The following is a 20,523-nucleotide window of genomic DNA, read 5'->3' as shown; positions in this document are numbered from 1 at the left end:
AATAATGACACAGGCAGGGAAGAAGTTAACATTATGGGTGATCAGGGGGTTAAATGTGAGCCTATGGGAGTGATTCTAACTGTGTGTGTGTGTGTGTGGGGGGGGGGGGGCGTGGATTCTGAAATGACCATAGAGACCTGTGATCCTATATAGAACGATCACATGAGCTCTGTGATCATTCCAGGGAGAAGGATGGTCAGCTGTATTTACAACAGCTGACCGTTCTCTCTCAGCGGGGAACGATCGCGGGTGTCAGGCGGAAATCGGAGCCGCCTGCCCGCTGCATCGGCTTCCCCGCTGAAGAACGGGGCGGGAACGCGCCGGCGCGCGCTCGCCCCCTACATGTATGGAGATTTGCCTGTAAGCGGCTGCCTGCCGCAGTATATCTGCGGGCGGTCGTAAAGCGGTTAAAGTTAAAAAATGTTTTTGCCCTCTTCACCTTACTCAACTCCGCCTCTGTAACGGAACCGTAACCCACACTGTGTTTTTGGGCTTCCGTCAGAATACTGCTTCCTCCAGTCTGAACATAGATATTAGATATTCTAGCCGCCCCCATACAAAACTAGCCGAGAATAGCTTGTATAAGATCTGGAACATTTATTGAACAAACTCACACCGAATATATACCCCACCAGGTCAGGTGCCTGATTACATTATCATATGCAGATGAAATTGAGTACAGAAATATAATTAACATATCTAAGGAACAACCAACGCAAACAGTATTCTACTTTCCCACTGGGGAGCTACACCAGGATATTTTGGATGTGGAGCTACACTGGGATATTTGGATGGGGAGCTACAATAGGATATTTTGGATGGGGAGCTACAAAGAGATACGTTGGATGGGGAGCTACAAAGAGATACTTTGGATGGGGAGGTACACAGGGATACTTTGGATGGGGAGGTGCACAGGGATACTTTGGATGGGGAGCTACACTGGGATATTTTGGGTAGGGAGCTACACTGGGATATTTTGGATGGGGAGCTACACTGGGATATTTTGGATGGGGAGCTACACTGGGATATTTTGGATGGGGAGCTACACTGGGATATTTTGGATGGAGGGCTACACTGGGATATTTTGGATGGAGGGGCTACACTGGGATATTTTGGATAGGGAGCTACACTGGGATATTTTGGATGGGGAGCTACACTGGGATAGTTTGGATGGGGAGCTACACTGGGATAGTTTGGATGGGGAGCTACACTGGGATATTTTGGATGGGGACCTACACTGGGATATTTTGGATGGGGACCTACACTGGGATATTTTGGATGGGGACCTACACTGGGATATTTTGGATGGGGACCTACACTGAGATATTTTGGATAGGGATCTACACTGGAATATTTTGGCTGAGGAGCTAAACCGGGATATTTTGGATGGTAAGCTACACTGGGCTATTGTAGCTGGGGAGCTACACTGGGATATTTTGGATTGGGAGCTACACTGGGACATGCTGGCTGGGGAGCTACACTGGGATATTTTCTTTTTTTTTTTGTTTAACTGATAAAAATATTCCAATTTATTAATTAGTTAATTTATTATTATTACAATATGTTAGCTTCTTTTTTTTTTTCTATCGTATTTATATCTATTGCTGTCCCGTCTTCTAATTTCAGTCTTCTTCTCTTCCTGCTCCAGTTTGTGCCAAGCTCTGCTTCCCATTTTCCCAGAAAAGGCAGAGTCACTGATTTCACCATCCTAGTAAGAATCTTGTAAATCTGGGAAAGGCAGTGTCTCGGCACCTTCTGTAAACTGAGAATTTTTTCAAAAATTAAAATGTTTTCTCCTGACCTTATTGGTTGAGTTAATGTCTTATCAACATCTTATTAAACAGTGCGGTACTTAACTTATTTTCACCCAACTTTTTTCTTGCAAGTTACATGTCCAGTCTGTGACTCTACCCTGGGATATTTTGGATTGGGGGATACACTGGGATATTTTGGATTGGGAGCTACACTGGGATATTTTCAATGGGTGCTACACTGGGATATTTCGGATTGGGTGCTACACTGGGATATTTTGGATTGGGTGCTACACCGGGATATTTTGGATTGGGAGCTACACTGGGATATTTTGGATTGGGTGCTACACCGGGATATTTTGGATTGGGAGCTACACCGGGATATTTTCAATGGGTGCTACACTGGGATATTTTGGATTGGGTGCTACACTGGGATATTTTGGATTGGGTGCTACACCGGGATATTTTGGATTGGGAGCTACACTGGGATATTTTGGATTGGGAGCTACACTGGCATATATTGGATGGGTGCTACACTGGGATATTTTGGATTGAGAGTTGCACTGGGATATTTTGGATTAGGTGCTACACTGGGATCTTTTGGATTGGGTGCTACACTGGGATATTTTGGATTGGGTGCTACACCGGGATGTTTTGGATTGGGAGCTACACTGGCATATATTGGATGGGTGCTACACTGGGATATTTTGGATTGGGTGCTACACTGGGATATTTTGGATTGGGTGCTATACCGGGATATTTTGGATTGGGAGCTACACTGGGATATTTTGGATTAGGAGATACACTGGCATATATTGGATGGGTGCTACACAGGGATATTTTGGATTGAGAGCTGCACTGGGATATTTTGGATTTGGTGCTACACTGGGATCTTTTGGATTGGGTGCTACACTGGGATCTTTTGGATTGGGTGCTACACCGGGATGTTTTGGATTGGGAGCTACACTGGCATATATTGGATGGGTGCTACACTGGGATATTTTGGATTGGGAGCTACACTGGGATATTTTGGATTGGGAGCTACACTGGGATCTTTTGGATTGGGTGCTACACTGGGATATTTTGGATTGGGTGCTACACCGGGATATTTTGTATTGGGAGCTACACTGGGATATTTTGGATGGGGAGCTACACTGGGATATTTTGGATGGGGAGCTACACTGGGATATTTTGGATGGAGGGCTACACTGGGATATTTTGGATGGAGGGGCTACACTGGGATATTTTGGATAGGGAGCTACACTGGGATATTTTGGATGGGGAGCTACACTGGGATAGTTTGGATGGGGAGCTACACTGGGATAGTTTGGATGGGGAGCTACACTGGGATAGTTTGGATGGGGAGCTACACTGGGATATTTTGGATGGGGACCTACACTGGGATATTTTGGATGGGGACCTACACTGGGATATTTTGGATGGGGACCTACACTGGGATATTTTGGATGGGGACCTACACTGAGATATTTTGGATAGGGATCTACACTGGAATATTTTGGCTGAGGAGCTAAACCGGGATATTTTGGATGGTAAGCTACACTGGGCTATTGTAGCTGGGGAGCTACACTGGGATATTTTGGATTGGGAGCTACACTGGGACATGCTGGCTGGGGAGCTACACTGGGAAATTTTCTTTTTTTTTTTTTAACTGATAAAAATATTCCAATTTATTAATTAGTTAATTTATTATTATTACAATATGTTAGCTTCTTTTTTTTTTCTATCGTATTTATATCTATTGCTGTCCCGTCTTCTAATTTCAGTCTTCTTCTCTTCCTGCTCCAGTTTGTGCCAAGCTCTGCTTCCCATTTTCCCAGAAAAGGCAGAGTCACTGATTTCACCATCCTAGTAAGAATCTTGTAAATCTGGGAAAGGCAGTGTCTCGGCACCTTCTGTAAACTGAGAATTTTTTCAAAAATTAAAATGTTTCCTCCTGACCTTATTGGTTGAGTTAATGTCTTATCAACATCTTATTAAACAGTGCGGTACTTAACTTATTTTCACCCAACTTTTTTCTTGCAAGTTACATGTCCAGTCTGTGACTCTACCCTGGGATATTTTGGATTGGGGGATACACTGGGATATTTTGGATTGGGAGCTACACTGGGATATTTTCAATGGGTGCTACACTGGGATATTTTGGATTGGGTGCTACACTGGGATATTTTGGATTGGGTGCTACACCGGGATATTTTGGATTGGGAGCTACACTGGGATATTTTGGATTGGGTGCTACACCGGGATATTTTGGATTGGGAGCTACACCGGGATATTTTCAATGGGTGCTACACTGGGATATTTTGGATTGGGTGCTACACTGGGATATTTTGGATTGGGTGCTACACCGGGATATTTTGGATTGGGAGCTACACTGGGATATTTTGGATTGGGAGCTACACTGGCATATATTGGATGGGTGCTACACTGGGATATTTTGGATTGAGAGTTGCACTGGGATATTTTGGATTAGGTGCTACACTGGGATCTTTTGGATTGGGTGCTACACTGGGATATTTTGGATTGGGTGCTACACCGGGATGTTTTGGATTGGGAGCTACACTGGCATATATTGGATGGGTGCTACACTGGGATATTTTGGATTGGGTGCTACACTGGGATATTTTGGATTGGGTGCTATACCGGGATATTTTGGATTGGGAGCTACACTGGGATATTTTGGATTAGGAGATACACCGGCATATATTGGATGGGTGCTACACAGGGATATTTTGGATTGAGAGCTGCACTGGGATATTTTGGATTTGGTGCTACACTGGGATCTTTTGGATTGGGTGCTACACTGGGATCTTTTGGATTGGGTGCTACACCGGGATGTTTTGGATTGGGAGCTACACTGGCATATATTGGATGGGTGCTACACTGGGATATTTTGGATTGGGAGCTACACTGGGATATTTTGGATTGGGAGCTACACTGGGATCTTTTGGATTGGGTGCTACACTGGGATATTTTGGATTGGGTGCTACACCGGGATATTTTGTATTGGGAGCTACACTGGGATATTTTGGATTGGGAGCTACACTGGCATATTTTGGATTGGGAGCCACAATGGGATATTTTGGATTGGGAGCTACACTGGCATATTTTGGATGGGTGCTACACTGGGATATTTTGGATCGGGAGCTACACCGGGATATTTTGGCTTGGGAGCTACACCGGGATATTTTGGCTTGGGAGCTACACTGGGATATTTTGGATTGGGAGCTACACTGGGATATTTTGGATGGGTGCTACATTGGGATATTTTGGATGGGTGCTACACTGGGATATTTTGGATGGGTGCTACACTGGGATATTTTGGATGGGTGCTACACTGGGATATTGTGGATTGGGAGCTATATTGGAATATTTTGGATAGGGAGCTACACTGTCACCACTGCTAACTACGCAGCTGCTCCAGGTTCTTTTGCATGTGCAAGGAAAGATTCCAATTCTTCTAGAGAATCCAACTATAGTTGGAATACATAACAGACATCTTCTCTCCATTAAAATGAAAATGATTTTCTCAGAAGCTAGGGACTGGTTGGACAGTTTTCAGAGGTCGCTGTGCAGACTGCCCGTAGGCCACAACAGCAGGTTGTCACAGAAGCATGGACAGCTAAGTATAACATTTTGGGTAGGGGAGGTTACTTGTAGGACGACTATATAAAAGTACAGTTACCCTACACATTTTGCTAGAAAAGAAGAATTTAACAAGACAAAACGAGAAAGGATGAAAAGAGCTGGTTAATTATTGATGTGCAAAGACTCTTTGTGTAGGAGAGAATGGAAATAACTAGGACAAGGGCATGGCTGATGTCGGTATGAATATAGCTGAAGGAATTAGTCCATTACGTGGTTTCATTCAGTTGGGTTGCATTAAAGCTCAAGACTCAGCATCTGCCCACATGAGGTCATGACCAAGGACAGGTGAGGAATTCCCATTCTTGTAGTTCCACAATAGCTGGAGGGCTTCAGCTTTCCAAAACTATGCTGTAAATGATATCTTGGCAATGTTCCCAGAGCATTCTCTCAGCCCCGTCTTTTTTTTTCAGCTTGCCGACTACCTCATCCAGCTCTCCTTCCCTAACCTTTCCCTGTTATCAGGATACTGTCTAGCCTGATGATTCGGTACTGTGCTTCCTTTCTCCATTAATTTATCACTGATTCCATTTTGGCAAACCCAATGTCCTTGGAATGTCAAACAGTACGGGGATCATTTATGAATGAGAGTGGAAATCGCTATCTGTTCTCTGCTATGCACATAATGGCCCATCCCATTTTATACATTTAAATCTGGCTGCGGTGTATAGCAAACAAAACCTTGTGAAGTTCTCTCTGCTCAGTAGAGCAGAGTGAGCTTCGTGAATGGAGGGGCACTGATCATGTGACATGATGCGGGCATTTCACTCCTTTTTAAATGAGCCTCTAAAGTCTAAATACCCCCTGGGTCCCTTCCAAAGACCACACATTGCTATATTCATTTTCCTGAACACCATATACTCACATATTCTGTATTAATAATGAAAATGCATCCCTACTACCCACCTTTCTCTCAACTCACAGTGCATACCTTCCAAACTTTCCACCCCTCAGCTCACAGAGCATTCTTTCCACCCACCTGTTGTCAGTAGAAGGAAAAAATTGCATCCCATCATTAGTGTCAGTGAAAGAAATAGTGTTATTATGGGTGTCAGTAGAAGTAATAGTGCCCTATCATTGGTGTCCGTGGGAGAAATAGTATCCCATTATTGGTGTCAGTGGGTGGAATAGTGTCCCATCTTAGGACAGTGGGAGCTAAACTCGCTCATAATTGATGTCAGTGGGAGGAATACTAACCCATTATTGGTGTCAGTGGGAGGAATAGTGAACCACTGTTGGTGTCAGTGGGGGGGGGGGGGAGGCGAATAGTGCCGCATTATTAGTGTCAGTGGGAGGAATAGTGCCCCATTATTGGTGTCAGTGGGAGGAATAGTGCCCCATTATTGGTGTCATTGGGAGGAATAGTGCCCCATTATTGGTGTCAGTGGGAGGAATAGTTACCCGTTATTGGTGTCAGTGGGAGAAATAGTGCCCCATTATTGGTATCATTTGGGAGAAATAGTGTCCCATCATTGGGAGTAATAGTGACCCATCATTGGGAGGAATAGTGACCCATCATTGCTCCAATCCTCCTCTTCTCGGGTCCCCCACCTGTGACCTTGGCTTCTCCACTTCTTTGTGTGTTACAATAGCAAGCCGTTTTCTGTGTCAGGTCACCTGTGGCCAGGTGACAAATGCACCCTGTAGGAGGCAGGGGTGCAGCGCAAGGTAGTGAACCCGATAGCAGACTGCTGCGGATGGACCGGAACGTGAGCCAAAGATTCCCCATGGCGCGGAGTCTAAGACCCAGCAGGTGTTCACCAGAGCCTCTAATGGTGAGGATGGACTTGGCTGCAGCTGGGCCCAGGTCGCGGCCCCTGGGGTCCCCCGGGTCACGCTCCGTAGGGAGAGAAGGGAAGCAGCCACTCAGGACACACAGAATCGTGATGGGTAAGACGAGGTCGGGGTAACAGGCAGACGAGGGTAACCAAGGGACAGGCCAAAGGTCAGGGTAACAGGCAAACAGGAATAGTCAGAGACAAGCCAAAGTCGTTACACAGAGAGGTAGATACAAGCACACAGCAGACAGGAAACAGGAAACAAACACTGTTGAACAGCCAAGCAGACCTGCATTGCACTGGTTAATATAGACTTCCTGTGAAGACCTGGGTGGGGCTGAACAGGAGGGAGAGATGATAAAAAGGAACCAGAAGTGAAATCTGACCTCTAATACAGACATGAAGGAACAGGTAAACTGCCAAACACTATTGCAAGTTCATGACAGTACCCCCCCCTCTTACGAGGCCTCCCCCTACCCCGCCTGGGCCCGGGTTTAGAGGGACACCTCAGATGAAACCTTTTTAACAGATGAGGTGCAAAGACCTCCGATGCAGGAACCCAAGACCTCTCCTCAGGACCAAAGCCTTTCCAATGAGCAAGGTACTGAAGAACGCCTCTACAGAGTTGGGAATCCAGAACTTGACTGACCTCGTATCTGTGGGGAAGAATCACCTCAGCTGATTTCTTACAAAACACATTCCGGTAATCGCTGTATGCAGCGGGAAGGTCAGAAGATACCGATGTGGTAGCAACCGGAAGTCTCTCCTTTGGAGACATCTTGGAAAAGGCATGACGAGAGACATGAGGGGCCCCAAGCCAGGATCTGCCCAGAGACCCAGTCCACATGGGGAGAGTGGAGCTTTAGCCAAGGAAGGCCCAGTACAATGGGGCTTTGGGTAGGATATGAAAGGATATCCACTCCTGGTGGAGAATCCCTACCGACATCCTAATAGGTAGTGTCTGGAAGCTAATAGGGCCCCCTGGAAGAACAGTGCCATCAATTGCCGAGACTACTAATGGCGTAGAAAGGGGTGAAAGGGCGAGCTTCATAGACGAAGCAGTTCTCCAGTCCATAAAGTTGCCGGCAGCCCCGGAATCCAGATATGCAAGGGTCGATTGGGGAGAAGTGCTTACATGAAGAGACACCGGAAGAAGAAGATGGGATGGCGAAGATTCTGGGTTCAATATTCCACCTTCTAAATGTATTACCCGAGCGTTTCCCGGGCGAAGCGAGCAGGAGTCACGAAAGTGGCCCTTGCCGCCACAATAGAGGTATAAGCCCAAAGTTCTGCGCCTAGCATGTTCTTCGGGGGTTAGACTGGTCCGGCCCAGCTGCATAGGTTCCTCAACAGGTAGAGGATGCTCCGATGCAGGAACCCAAGACCTCTCCTCAGGACCAAAGCCTTTCCAATGAACAAGGTACTGAAGAACGCCTCTACAGAGTCGGGAATCCAGAACTTGACTGACCTCGTATTCCTTAGGAATGGGCAAAGGCATGAGGAGACCAGCAGGAGTTTGTGTGGAGGATTTAGACTGAGCACAGACATGACAAGCCTTGACATAGTCTTTGACCTCCGAGCGGAGATTAGGCCACCAGTAGTGACGGCTGATGAGCAAGAAGGACCTGAGAAAATCCGCCTGGCCCGCCACCTTGGAATCATGTCCCCAACTGAGAATCTTAGCTCTTAGCTCAGTGGGGACAAAGGTCTTACCAAGAGGAATTTGAGTCCAGGGTGGTAGAATGGGCAACAATGCATGAAGTTGGGACGATCGGCTCAGGTTCAGGAGTGGACTCCTTGTCCAAAGTGTCAAAGGACCTGTGGGGAAGAATCACCTCAGCTGATTTCTTACAAAACAAATTCCGGTAATCGCTGTATGCAGCGGAAAGGTCAGAAGATACCGGTGCGTTATTGCAACCCTAGCTTTTATCTTTAGTAACACTTTAAGGTGTATTTTTTTTTTTTTTTACTAAAAAATATACATTTGATAAACTGATGCACGACATAAAAATATGTAACACCCACTATTTTATTCTCTAGAGCCTCTGCATAAAATATATATATACATATATGTGTGTGTGTGTGTATATATATATATATATATATATATAATAAAATAGATCCAATCTTCAGCACCTGCATAACTGGATTTTTGACTTACCATAAATTCCTTTTCTCTAAAAGTGGAGTTCCATCCATTTTAATAAATTTAGATGTATGTAATGTCCTTTAAAAATACTTTTACCAATGGAAACTTTTTTTTTTTTGCAAGGAAATACCTTTTTTTCTTCTTTAATCATCCACACTTCCGGGTCCGGCTGCCTATAGGCGATTACGTCACTCGGCGATTCGCAAGGGCTGCTGGGATGTATCAGTCCGCGCTCCACCCCGCCTCCTCTCAGTGAGCACGTACTGAAAGCATTACATTCCGTAGAGCTCACTGAGAGGAGGCGGGGCGGAGCACGGACTCAATCCAATACATCTGGTGCCGATGTAATAATGCGAGATTTCGTCACTAGGCAATTCGCAAGGGCTGTTGGGATACAAATCGCCGAGTGACGTAATCGCCTATAGGCGGCCGGAACCGGAAGTGCGGATGAATAAAGAAAAAAAAAGGTATTTCCTTGCAAAAAAAAAAAATGAGTTTCCATTGGTAAAAGTTTTTTTAACCGCTTGCCGACCGCCGCAAGTAAATTTACTGCGGCGGTCAGCCCCTGCCAGGCAGAGTGACGTTAATTAACGTCACTAGCCTGGGAGGGTCTGGGGAGCGAGCGCGCACCTGCGGAGGCGCGCTCCCGCGCGGTCACGGACTCCCCCCCCCGCGCGTGTGACTGGCGGACCCGATGTCCGCCAGCCACTCTGCGATCGGCGGGGGAGAGGGAGAAAGTCAGGCAGCTTGTGTAAACAAGCTGCCTGTCATTCTCCTCGGTGTAAAGACACTGATCACACGGATCTACTATGTAGAACCGTTGATCAGTGTCCTTACAGCTCAAGCCACAGCCAATCACAGTAGAAAGCACGCCCCTAGGGGGGACACACACAGCCCCTCCCTCCCTCCCAAATAAAGTTAACCCCTTCACTACCAGTGTATTTTTACAGTAACAGTGCATATGTATAGCACTGTAGAAGTATCTGTAGAAATGTCACTGGTAACCCCAAAAGTGTCAAAAATGTCAGTCAAGGGTCCGATCTGTCCGCCGCAATGTCGCAGTACCGCAAAAAAAATCGCAGATCGCCGCCATTACGCGTTAAAAAAAAAAAACAACAAAAATGACAAAAATCTTTCCCTTTGTTAGTAAACGCTATAACTTTTGCGCAAACCAATCAAAATACGCTTTTTGCGATTTTTTTTACCAAACATAGGTAGCATAAAACAAATTGGCCGAAAATGTTAAAAAATTTTGATCTTTACATTTTTTTTGGGGGGAATTTCATATAAAAAATGTGAAAAATATTGCTATTTTTGCAAAATTGACGCTCTTTTTTTGTTTATAGCGCGTGATCAAAAAATCGCACAGGTGATCAAATACCACCAAAAGAAAGCTCTGTTTGTGGGAAAAAAAGGACGTCAAATTCGTTAAGGTACAGCGTCGCATGACCGCGCAATTGTCCGTTAAAGTCACGCAGTGCCGAATCGCAAAATACCCCCTGGTCTTTTAGCAGGAAAATCCTCCAGGGCTTAAGTGGTTAAAGGGAATTACATACATCTAAACTTATTAAAATGGGTGGAACTCCACTTTAAGTTTATTGACGGACGCAGTTCTCTCGGATTCATATCAGTAGGGTAATACTGCCCCCTAGGACACTAGGCAGGAAAAAGTTCTGGCTACGCCTATGGGCATTCCCTGGGGGTACACCCTCTCTCTTCCTGCATAGGATGTCAGTTTTAATCTGCCAAGTCAGGAGTAAGGACCTAGTTCCTTGCTAGGATCTTTGGTCCTGGCATATAAAGTATTTTTTTATGTAGATGTTTTTTATTTAGCTAGCTTTTTCTCCGGATTTTTACCTGTGAGATCTTAAAGGCAACTATGCCGGATATGGGCGACGGGCTGGATATCTAGATCCAGTGGTCACCCCAGCCGGCCAGTGAGCGTGCCGGATATGGGCGATGGGCTGGATATCTAGATCCAGTGGTCACCCCAGCTGGCCAGTGAGCGCACCGGATATGGGCGACGGGCTGGATATCTAGATACAGTGGTCACCCCAGCTGGCCAGTGAGCGCACCAGATATGGGCGACGGGCTGGATATCTAGATCCAGTGGTCACCCCAGCTGGCCAGTGAGCGCACCGGATATGGGCGACGGGCTGGATATCTAGATACAGTGGTCACCCCAGCTGGCCAGTGAGCGCACCAGATATGGGCGACGGGCTGGATATCTAGATCCAGTGGTCACCCCAGCTGGCCAGTGAGCGCACCGGATATGGGCGACGGGCTGGATATCTAGATACAGTGGTCACCCCAGCTGGCCAGTGAGCGCACCAGATATGGGCGACGGGCTGGATATCTAGATCCAGTGGTCACCCCAGCTGGCCAGTAAGCGCACCGGATATGGGCGACGGGCTGGATATCTAGATCCAGTGGTCACCCCAGCTGGCCAGTGAGCGCGTGCAGGCCTTAGCTCCGCGCTGGGTCGGCCGCAACATAGTCCCACTGGACGAGGACTGGCCCCACGAGTTAAACGTCTCGCCAGGTCGCACATGACTGGGTCTTGGCCTGTTGCAGCGTTCCTTTTTGGCCGACAGCCCCCCACTGTCAGGAGATGGCGCCCGCCTGTGTTCCCAGTACGGTGAGTAAATGTCCCCCTCTCTTCCCTGGTGGATTTTGGGGTTGGACACGGGTCACTCACTGGTCATTTCTCATAACTGAGCTCCTCCAGCCCCCCTTATTAGCTTTGCTGCTTTTCTCTGGTCTTTCTCCAGTTCCAGCAGAGGATTGCTGACCAGAAATGGATGGCATACTGAAGATGTGATCAGACCGGAGTTTTGTAAAATGGCAGAATTATAGTTTTATCTATTAAATAAATATCTTTTTTAATAATGCATGCTATTATTCTGCTGGCGTTGCTTGCTGCAGCTTGGCATTGCATGCTTTTGCTGAGTCTGTCATCTACAAGGATCCCTAGATCTTTCTCCATCCTGGATTCCCCCTGAGGTGTTAAAAATACAGCTAATGACAAGAAATAAACATCTGGATTAAACAGCCATCTTTTTTTTTATCTCCCGGCTCACAAAAAAATGACTTCTGAATTATGAAAGCAGTAGGGAATAATCAGATTTCCGCCTTTTGTGATCTCCGGTGATTACATAAGGGCAGTGCAGTATATAAATCATTTGTGGCCCCTGACATTAATGACGAGCGAGGATCCAAAGAAGCTAATATTATTGCTGTTTAAGGAACTTCTACTAGCTGTGGTAAAAGGACAGCTAACGACTAGGAGTATGAAACTGGATAAAATCTGGATTGTTTTTATCTGCCAGCCCAGGAATCATTGCATTATGAATTGCGAAAGCAGCAGGGAAATACTGCATTGCAAGAAGCTGCTGCTGCTTTAATGCCTTACGCTATCGCAAACCATTGATTTATTTAACATGCCGTCATGTGGAAACGGCTTTCATGAAAAATTTAATTTGAAAAAAGAAATGTAAAGTTCATGGCATGCTAGGATTACTTCCAGCCCAGTGATTCAGATAAACAATTAGAACATGTATTTCCACATTTAAAGTATATTTTTAGGGCACAGAATAAGGGCAGTGCAGAAAAAAAAAAAAAAAACTTCACCCAGCAAGTTCTTAAAAAGCAAGCAATTAAGAACTTTTTAAAAGTTTAAGATATAGTAAGGAAAAGATAAAACCTGTGTTGTTTGCTTAACCTTAGCGGTATTCCCGAGTGTGGCTCTGGGTTAAATTTCAGAGCCAAAAGCGGTAACCCCGAGCCACACTCTGTGTACCGCCAGAAGCATCGCTGGATCCTGGTAGAGGGGTTACTTACCTTGTCACCGGGATCCAGCAATGTACCCCGGCGGTGTCTAGCGGCGGATCTTCCTCCCGATCCTCTCCGTGCCTCGGCTTCCGTCTCCTGCGACGTGACGTTCGCAGGGGGGTGGAACCGGCGGCAAATTCAAATGTAAAATACACCAAACACACTGATACAATGCAAAATAAAATAAATTCACATTAGACTGCCCCCCAGTGCCCTTTCCTGCAATTTTACTGTACTTTTTATGTATTTTTATGTATATATATATATATATATATATATACGTATATGTATGTGTATATATATATATATATATATGTATGTATGTATATATATATATATATATATATATATATACACACACATACATATATATATATATATATATATATATATATACACACACGTATACATAATATATATAAATGTATATATATATATATATATATATATATATATATATATATATACATACATACTTTAACTTAATTTATAGTTTTTTATTATATTATAATTTATGATTTTGTGTTTCAAACTTTATCATATCCGAGATGTTATAAAGAAGAACACACAGTAAAAAAAAAAATCCTATGTATACAGTTGGTTTGGGCTGCTCATTCTTAAGAATTACATGCAAAATAATGGTACCGCTTTCAGCACCTAAAACCAGAAAGAATCATACCGCCAGGGAGGTTAAGTATGACAGCTAAGTACGACATGTTTATTCATATTAAAAAAAGATTAAAGCTTTAGAGCCGGCTCACACTACTCTGACTTGTCAGGCAACTTGGTCGCCTGACAAGTAGTGCTCCATGCTGTGCAATGGACCTGTTCTAATCAGAGCGACTCAAGTCGCTACGACTTAGAAAAAGGTTCCTGCACTATTTTTGGGCGAAGTCGGAGCGAGTTGCATTGACTTCTATTATAAGAAGTCATTTACAAGCCGCGATGAAGTGGTGCTGCACGGGCGACTTCAAAGTTGCCCAAAGTCGGGGCAACTTTGAGTCGTGGCAGTGTGAACCGGCTCTTACAATCACTTTTACTTTTGTTTTAACACAACACATGACATGCAAGGGTGTGATCCCGGGAGCACTGATAGGCTGCACTGATGGGCACTGATAGGCTGCACTGATGGGCGCTGATAGGCTGCACTGATGGGCGCTGTTAGGCTGCACTGATGGGCACTGATAGGCTGCACTGATGGGCACTGATAGGCTGCACTGATAATCAGGACACTGATGATCAGTGCCCTGATTATCAGTGTAGATATCCACTTTCACACTTGCCGGTTACCGGTTCTCCTCTCCTCACGCTGAAAGGAATGAGGACAACCAGCAAGTGTGTTTACATCGTGATCAGCTGTGATTGGACAACAGCTGATCATGTGATAAAAGGCCGCTGTGATTGGCCCTTTACCCCATTCTGTGATCAGCTGTGTCCACCGGGTGTGCGCAGCAGCGGGCGCGGTTCTGGAAGGACGTCAAAAGATGCCCTCCCAGAACTGGATGACTGCGCTGTAGCGGTCACTCGCCTTTAGCGCAGTTGGCAAGTGGTTAATGAAGAAATTTAGGTATGGATACTTTTCAACTTGGCTATAGTAGGGAAAAGATAAAACCTGTGTTGTTTGCTGTGCCCCTCTAGAGAGTTTTCCCTTCACTTTGTTCCGAAAACCCAACAAGTGAGAGAATCCATGTCTGTGCCGGTGGATCCCCCCCCCCCCCCCCTGCCCCCTTTATACTTACCTGATGTTGATCCAGCAAGGTGCAGGAGAGCAGCATCTCACTCTGCTTTCTCTCTCCTCACTAGGCAGATTTATAGTAGCGGGAGCCATTGACTCCTGCTGCTGTCAATCACATTTTCTGACCAGAGAGCGAGGGCAGGGCCGAGCCAGGCTATCCGTGACTACAGACACGGGCAGCGCAGCTTGGGATCGAACCCGCATGAATGCCCCCATAAAAAGTTGCTTTCTATGGGGGCACTTGCCGAAGGGGAGGAGCCAGGAGCGCCAGCAGGGAACCCCAGAAGAGGAGTATTGGGGTTGCTTTGTGCAAAACCATTACAAACTAGTAAGCATGAAATGGTTATTAATAATTTAAATGAATGAATAAATAAAGCATTACAATCACTTTACTTTAACACAATGCATGATATGCCTGGGATTTGATCCCGGCCTTTGATCAAAAGAAAGCCTGCTGGCCCAATTTCTAAGCTGCAGTCGCATTCTCACCTCCTCTCATACAATGCAGGATTAATAGCTCTGCTCTATATGTCATGAGGCTAAGAGGTTTTCCACAGTCTTCGAGTTGTTGCTATTCTGTCTCTCACTGTTAAAATAAACCTACCACTAAAATTATAGACTGATCATTTCTTTGTCAGTGGACAAACGTACAAAATCAGCAAATACTTTTTTCCCCTCACTGTAGCAGTAGCGCGATGGACAGTGTCAGTAGGGCAGAGATTGGTGTTAGTAGTGTATTTTTAATATTACTTTTTTTTACAATTTAATATTTTTATTTATTTCATTTTTACAATCATTTTTTTTTACAATCATTTTTTTTTATTTTTTAGGAGCCCTATTGGGGGTCTTTGGTGAAAAATCAGGAGTCTAAACAGACCCCTGATGTCTCACTTTTAGGACAGAGAAAGGGACTGAGGACATATAATTCCCAGTCCCTTTCTCTGCAGCTAAGCAGCATTGGAAATCTGTGCAGCACAGGGTGATTAGGGTGTGCTATGCAGCCTGTATTTTCAAAGCTAAAATCCAAGGAATTTCCTAAAAATTGAAATATGGACAACCAGAGGAAATTAGAGAGTGGGGCAGTGTAGTACCACTAAGCAAGCCGATGGTGTTCCCTAAATTTGTTTTAGCCACAACCACCTCCCAATCCACAGCAGTGGCGTAGCGTAGGGGGTGCAGGGGGGGCCGGCCGCACTGGGCGCAACATCTGGGGGGGGGGGGGGCGCATCCGCAGTGTCACTCTGTCTGTCTGACATACACAGTTCACACACTGTCTGCGGCTGCCTCCATCTTTAGCCTGGGATAAGTCCAGCGCGGCCACCCTATGGCTGAAAATGGCGGGTCGGGGCGAGGCTGGACTGTGCCTCACCTGTCCATTGGTGTAGGGTGGGGTGGCGTTGCAAGCCAAGCCTCGCCTATGCCATCTCACGCTGGTCATTCTGCATTGAAAGGGGGCACGCTGGTCATTCTGCATTGAAAGGGGGCACGCTGGTCTCTCTGCATTGAAAGGGGGCACACTGGTCATTCTGCATTAAAAGGGGGCACGCTGGTCACTCTGCATTAAAAGGGGGCACGCTGGTCTCTCTGCATTGAAAGAGGGCACGCTGGTCATTCTGCATTAAAAGGGGGCACGCTGGTCATTCTGCATTAAAGGGGGGCACGCTGGTCTCTCTGCATTGAAAGGGGGCACGCTGGTCACTCTGCATTAAAAGGGGGCACGCTGGTCACTCTGCATTAAAAGGGGGCACGCTGGTCACTCTGCATTAAAAGGGGGCACGCTGGTCACTCTGCATTAAAAGGGGGCACGCTGGTCACTCTGCATTGAAAGGGGGCACGCTGGTCACTCTGCATTGAAAGGGGGCACGCTGGTCACTCTGCATTGAAAGGGGGCACACTATACCTTGATTACTGAAGGCCCCTTTCACACTTTTGTGACCTCAAAGTCGGGTTAGGGGGTGCAAATTACTTGCCTTGCCCCGGGTGCTGACAACCCACGCTACGCCACTGATCCACAGAAACATCCGGCCTGACTCTTGGCCAAGCCCTGGTGTTAGCCGAAGTCGCAACTCTCTTTCTTACCCACAATATCCAACACTTCTGGGTATAGGTACTTTGTAAAGCACTGTGCAAACTGTTGGCACTATATAAATCCTGTATAATAATAATAGAGAAGCAGAAGACCTGCTCCTATGTGACGTGTGGTCTAGCAGCCAGATGCTAATCTCAAGCAACATCACATGGCCGGGGGGGGGGGGGGGGTTGTCCCCCGCTCCGTCATGTCACCAACATTTCATTGGCCATTGAGCAGTAAGAACCAGCAAGGTAGCACTGGTAAGGCAGGTATAGGGGGGAGTTGCCATATAGCACTACTAATGGGTTTGCTTTAATGTGTGGCTACAGGGATTTCTACCTCATCAGGTATAGGGATGTTGGGGCTCTTGCAGAGACAATATAATTTTGCCTAGCATGGACAAGGTGACAATGTCTCCTTAAAGCCATTTTTCCTAAAAGGAAGGCTTTGGGTGAGGATTAAAGGAAGGTTTGTGTAAAATATAAACATATAGGAACAATGTCCCAAACTGGGACACCAAAAGCAAGACTCTCTGCCCAAAGGCAGGCTAACATTTACTCAGACAAATGTGAAAACAGAACATTTTTTGGATGTTTTGAATGATATGAAGTCCGTGCAGGTCTCTCCGAGGTCGCGGTGCGCGCTGTGCACCGCGACCTCGCGGGTCGCTGCAATGTGAACCGGCTCTCAGACCTTCAGTATGGTGCCATCATCAGACTTTTTATGTGAGGATATTAAAGAAGAATGTTAGGTATGGTTAGAAATGTGGTAAAAAGGAGGGACTGCCAAGGGCACCAACGTCCTATTAAGACATACAAGATTAGAAAAAAAGTAAAGATGGACTTTTGAGGTGCCAACATAACACACCAATGTATAACCATATAACTTTATTATAACACAGTGCATAAAATCATCGGTTTTAAAACAGCATCTTGACAGCTGCGCATTCAGATTAGCTCAAGGGTGAGGGAAGGAGGAGGGGGCCAAACTTCCGAGGGACAGAACCGCGGCGCCGTCTCCCGGAAGTGGGGAAAGGTACCTGTCAAAAACAGGTACCTGTTCCCCTCCTCCCCCCTGAAAGGTGCCAAATGTGGCACCGGAGGGGGGGGGAGGAAGCAAATGAGCGGAAGTTCCACTTTTGGGTGGAACTCCGCTTTAAGTAGTTAAAATCTGTTATGATGCTGTTTGTTATGTTGGCACTAGTGATCGACCGATATCGTTTTTTTATTGCTGATACCAATATTTTGTTCATCGCATATCAGTATCGGCCAATATTTTCGTAAATTAAAACTTTTTTTTTTTTTTTTCTTGACAGGTACTCCTTGTGGAGGGATCTGGAGGTCTAAAAGACCCCAAACCCCTCCTCTGCACTTAAAAGCATTCAAAACGCCAAATTTAGCCGTTTTGAATGCTGTAATTGTTTTGAATTTGGCTTCGAGTACCCAGAAGTGATGTCAGGACATAATTTCCGGGTTTTTACATGGAGACCCGATCAGAGCCGAATGCTGCTTTGATCGGGTCTTCTCTTTGGTGGCGATGCAGGCTGGTTGCCCCGGGTCTCCCGGTGGGACGGGAGAGACGGGTGAGCCGCAGAAGGCGGCAGGAGAGGGGGGGGGAGGGGGGCTACTTCCCCTCCCGCTCCTTGTAATGACAGCCGAGCGGCTTCTCAGCCACATTGGTTGTCATTACAAGACAGCTGACCATCGGCTATGGAAGCCGCTACCGGGGTGATGCCTCTAGCTGCAGGAATCCCTCCGGTACAAGCACTTTCCGAAATATGGGTAACCTCCGGGGCCGATTCTGATATATCGGTGAAAGTGCATATCGGCCCTCGATATATTGGCTTTGCCGATAATCGGTCGATCCCTAGTTGGCACCTAAAAAGTCCATCTTTATTCTTTTCCAATCTTGTAATTTTACATAATTATATTGATTCAGCTTGAAGAAATGTAAGTTTGCATATACCATACCTATGGGATCCCCCTGACAGCAGGAAAGCCCTCTAGTAGGCACCACTACTCCAGTGGTCTCCACTAGCGTCTGGGTCCCATGGCATGTGGCTGCCCTGCTGCGATGTGAAGACAGGAGGTCGGCTCCATATAAACTTGACTGCCTTTCTTCTCATAAACTACTATTAAGCTGATATAGAAGTCTCAGGTCCTCTCTGACAATGAACAGGTGAAGCAGGGATCTCCCGTTAATAGTAGACAGTTGTGATCTCTGTCCTGTGCCGTATGGCTCTGCACCGCAGTGACTAAAAGGTGAATGGCAAAGATCTAACAGTATGTGTCAGATCCCCTCTGTCTGACAAACATGCAGCATGAAATATACATAATACAGCCTGTTGTGCGGGAAACAGCTTGATGGTGTTTGAAGTCAGCATGTGCTAGGAGACAGCGGCAGGATCTTACCTGGGGCATAGCCGGGGCTACTGGTAGCGTACATGTTGGGATTAAAGGCTGGCGCTGGTGTGGGATATCCAGCGGGGTAACCTGATGATGAAAGAGAAGAAATAATGAGTACACAGAACTCCAATGCAACAAATAAAAAAACTGCTGTGATTGTACTGCCATGTAAAGTGAGCAAATTACCCGGGGTGCAGGGAATAGTACAGGCGGGGTATTGTCCATAAAGAAAAGAATTAAGGGACATGGAGAGAAACTGATGGCACTATAAGGAAGATGAGCTAACAATAAACCTGCATGAGCACATCCCTGACATGTCACAGAATACGCTAACAATAATGTTTTATAGAAAAGCGCCGCCTTTTATTATTAGGAAGCCATCTTTCAACGTCAGTCAGCGTCTTTGCCTAGGCTGAGATGATGTCATAAGTCTGCTGCAGACAGGAGGAAGCATATCCTCAGTCTCCCCTCCCCTTGCAACATTGTAACAAGTCACAAGGTGCAAAGGCGGCAGCAGGGGCTGTTCTGTGTCAGACATTTGTCAACACAATCAGGAACTGCACAGTTACCATGATTTACATGACTGTCTTCTCTGAGCTGGCATCTCAGTCCAGGATGTAGATGGTTATCCTGGATATTTGATGCTAGGCCCACTTTTAACAGCAAATTCGGCTGTCAAACAGCAATGACATAAACTAGTAAAGATGTGCCAGTTCATGAACAGGATCATTTTGGGAGATTCTTAAAGAATTTGTAAACCCAACTTTTTATATTCCTGATCTGTGGCTGCTGTACCATGTACTTGTTGTATGAGAAAGTATCCTGTTCTCTTGTATTGCTTCCTTTATGTGAAATCACTGGTGTTCCTGCCAGTTCCTCAGCTTTCCTAATACAAACTGACCACACTAAGCAGAAGAACACATCGTGGTCAGTTCTCTAGCTGTGCTGGGAACTCAGTGTGCTCTCCTCCAATGATCAGACTTCTGCTAACATGCCACTGCTGAACAGCCGATCACTGGAAAGCTCAGTGTGCTGCTGTTTTGCCCCGTGGTCAGTTCCCTGGCTGTGCTGGGAACTCAGTGTGTTCTCCTCCAATGATTCTGCTGACATGCCCCTGCTGAGCAGCCGATCACTGGAAAG

The 20,523-nt window shown here is 46.0% G+C and overlaps 1 protein-coding gene across 2 annotated transcripts in view; it reads right to left on the bottom strand.

Annotated features, from left to right (window-relative positions):
• The window catches only part of FAM168A (family with sequence similarity 168 member A), a 134,554-nt gene that overhangs the window by 51,255 nt on the left and 62,776 nt on the right, over nt 1-20,523 (bottom strand). For both annotated transcript variants that reach the window (XM_082247405.1, XM_082247406.1), the window contains exon 2: nt 19,390-19,470. In XM_082247405.1, coding sequence (XP_082103531.1) covers nt 19,390-19,470 — 81 coding nt within the window. The remainder of the gene's footprint in view (nt 1-19,389; nt 19,471-20,523) is intronic.

Source organism: Pelophylax lessonae (assembly GCF_965119305.1).
Source record: "Pelophylax lessonae genome assembly, chromosome: 2".
Lineage (NCBI taxonomy): Eukaryota > Metazoa > Chordata > Amphibia > Anura > Ranidae > Pelophylax > Pelophylax lessonae.
Note: the sequence above shows the minus strand (reverse complement) of the source record. Positions and strands in the feature narration are given on the sequence as shown.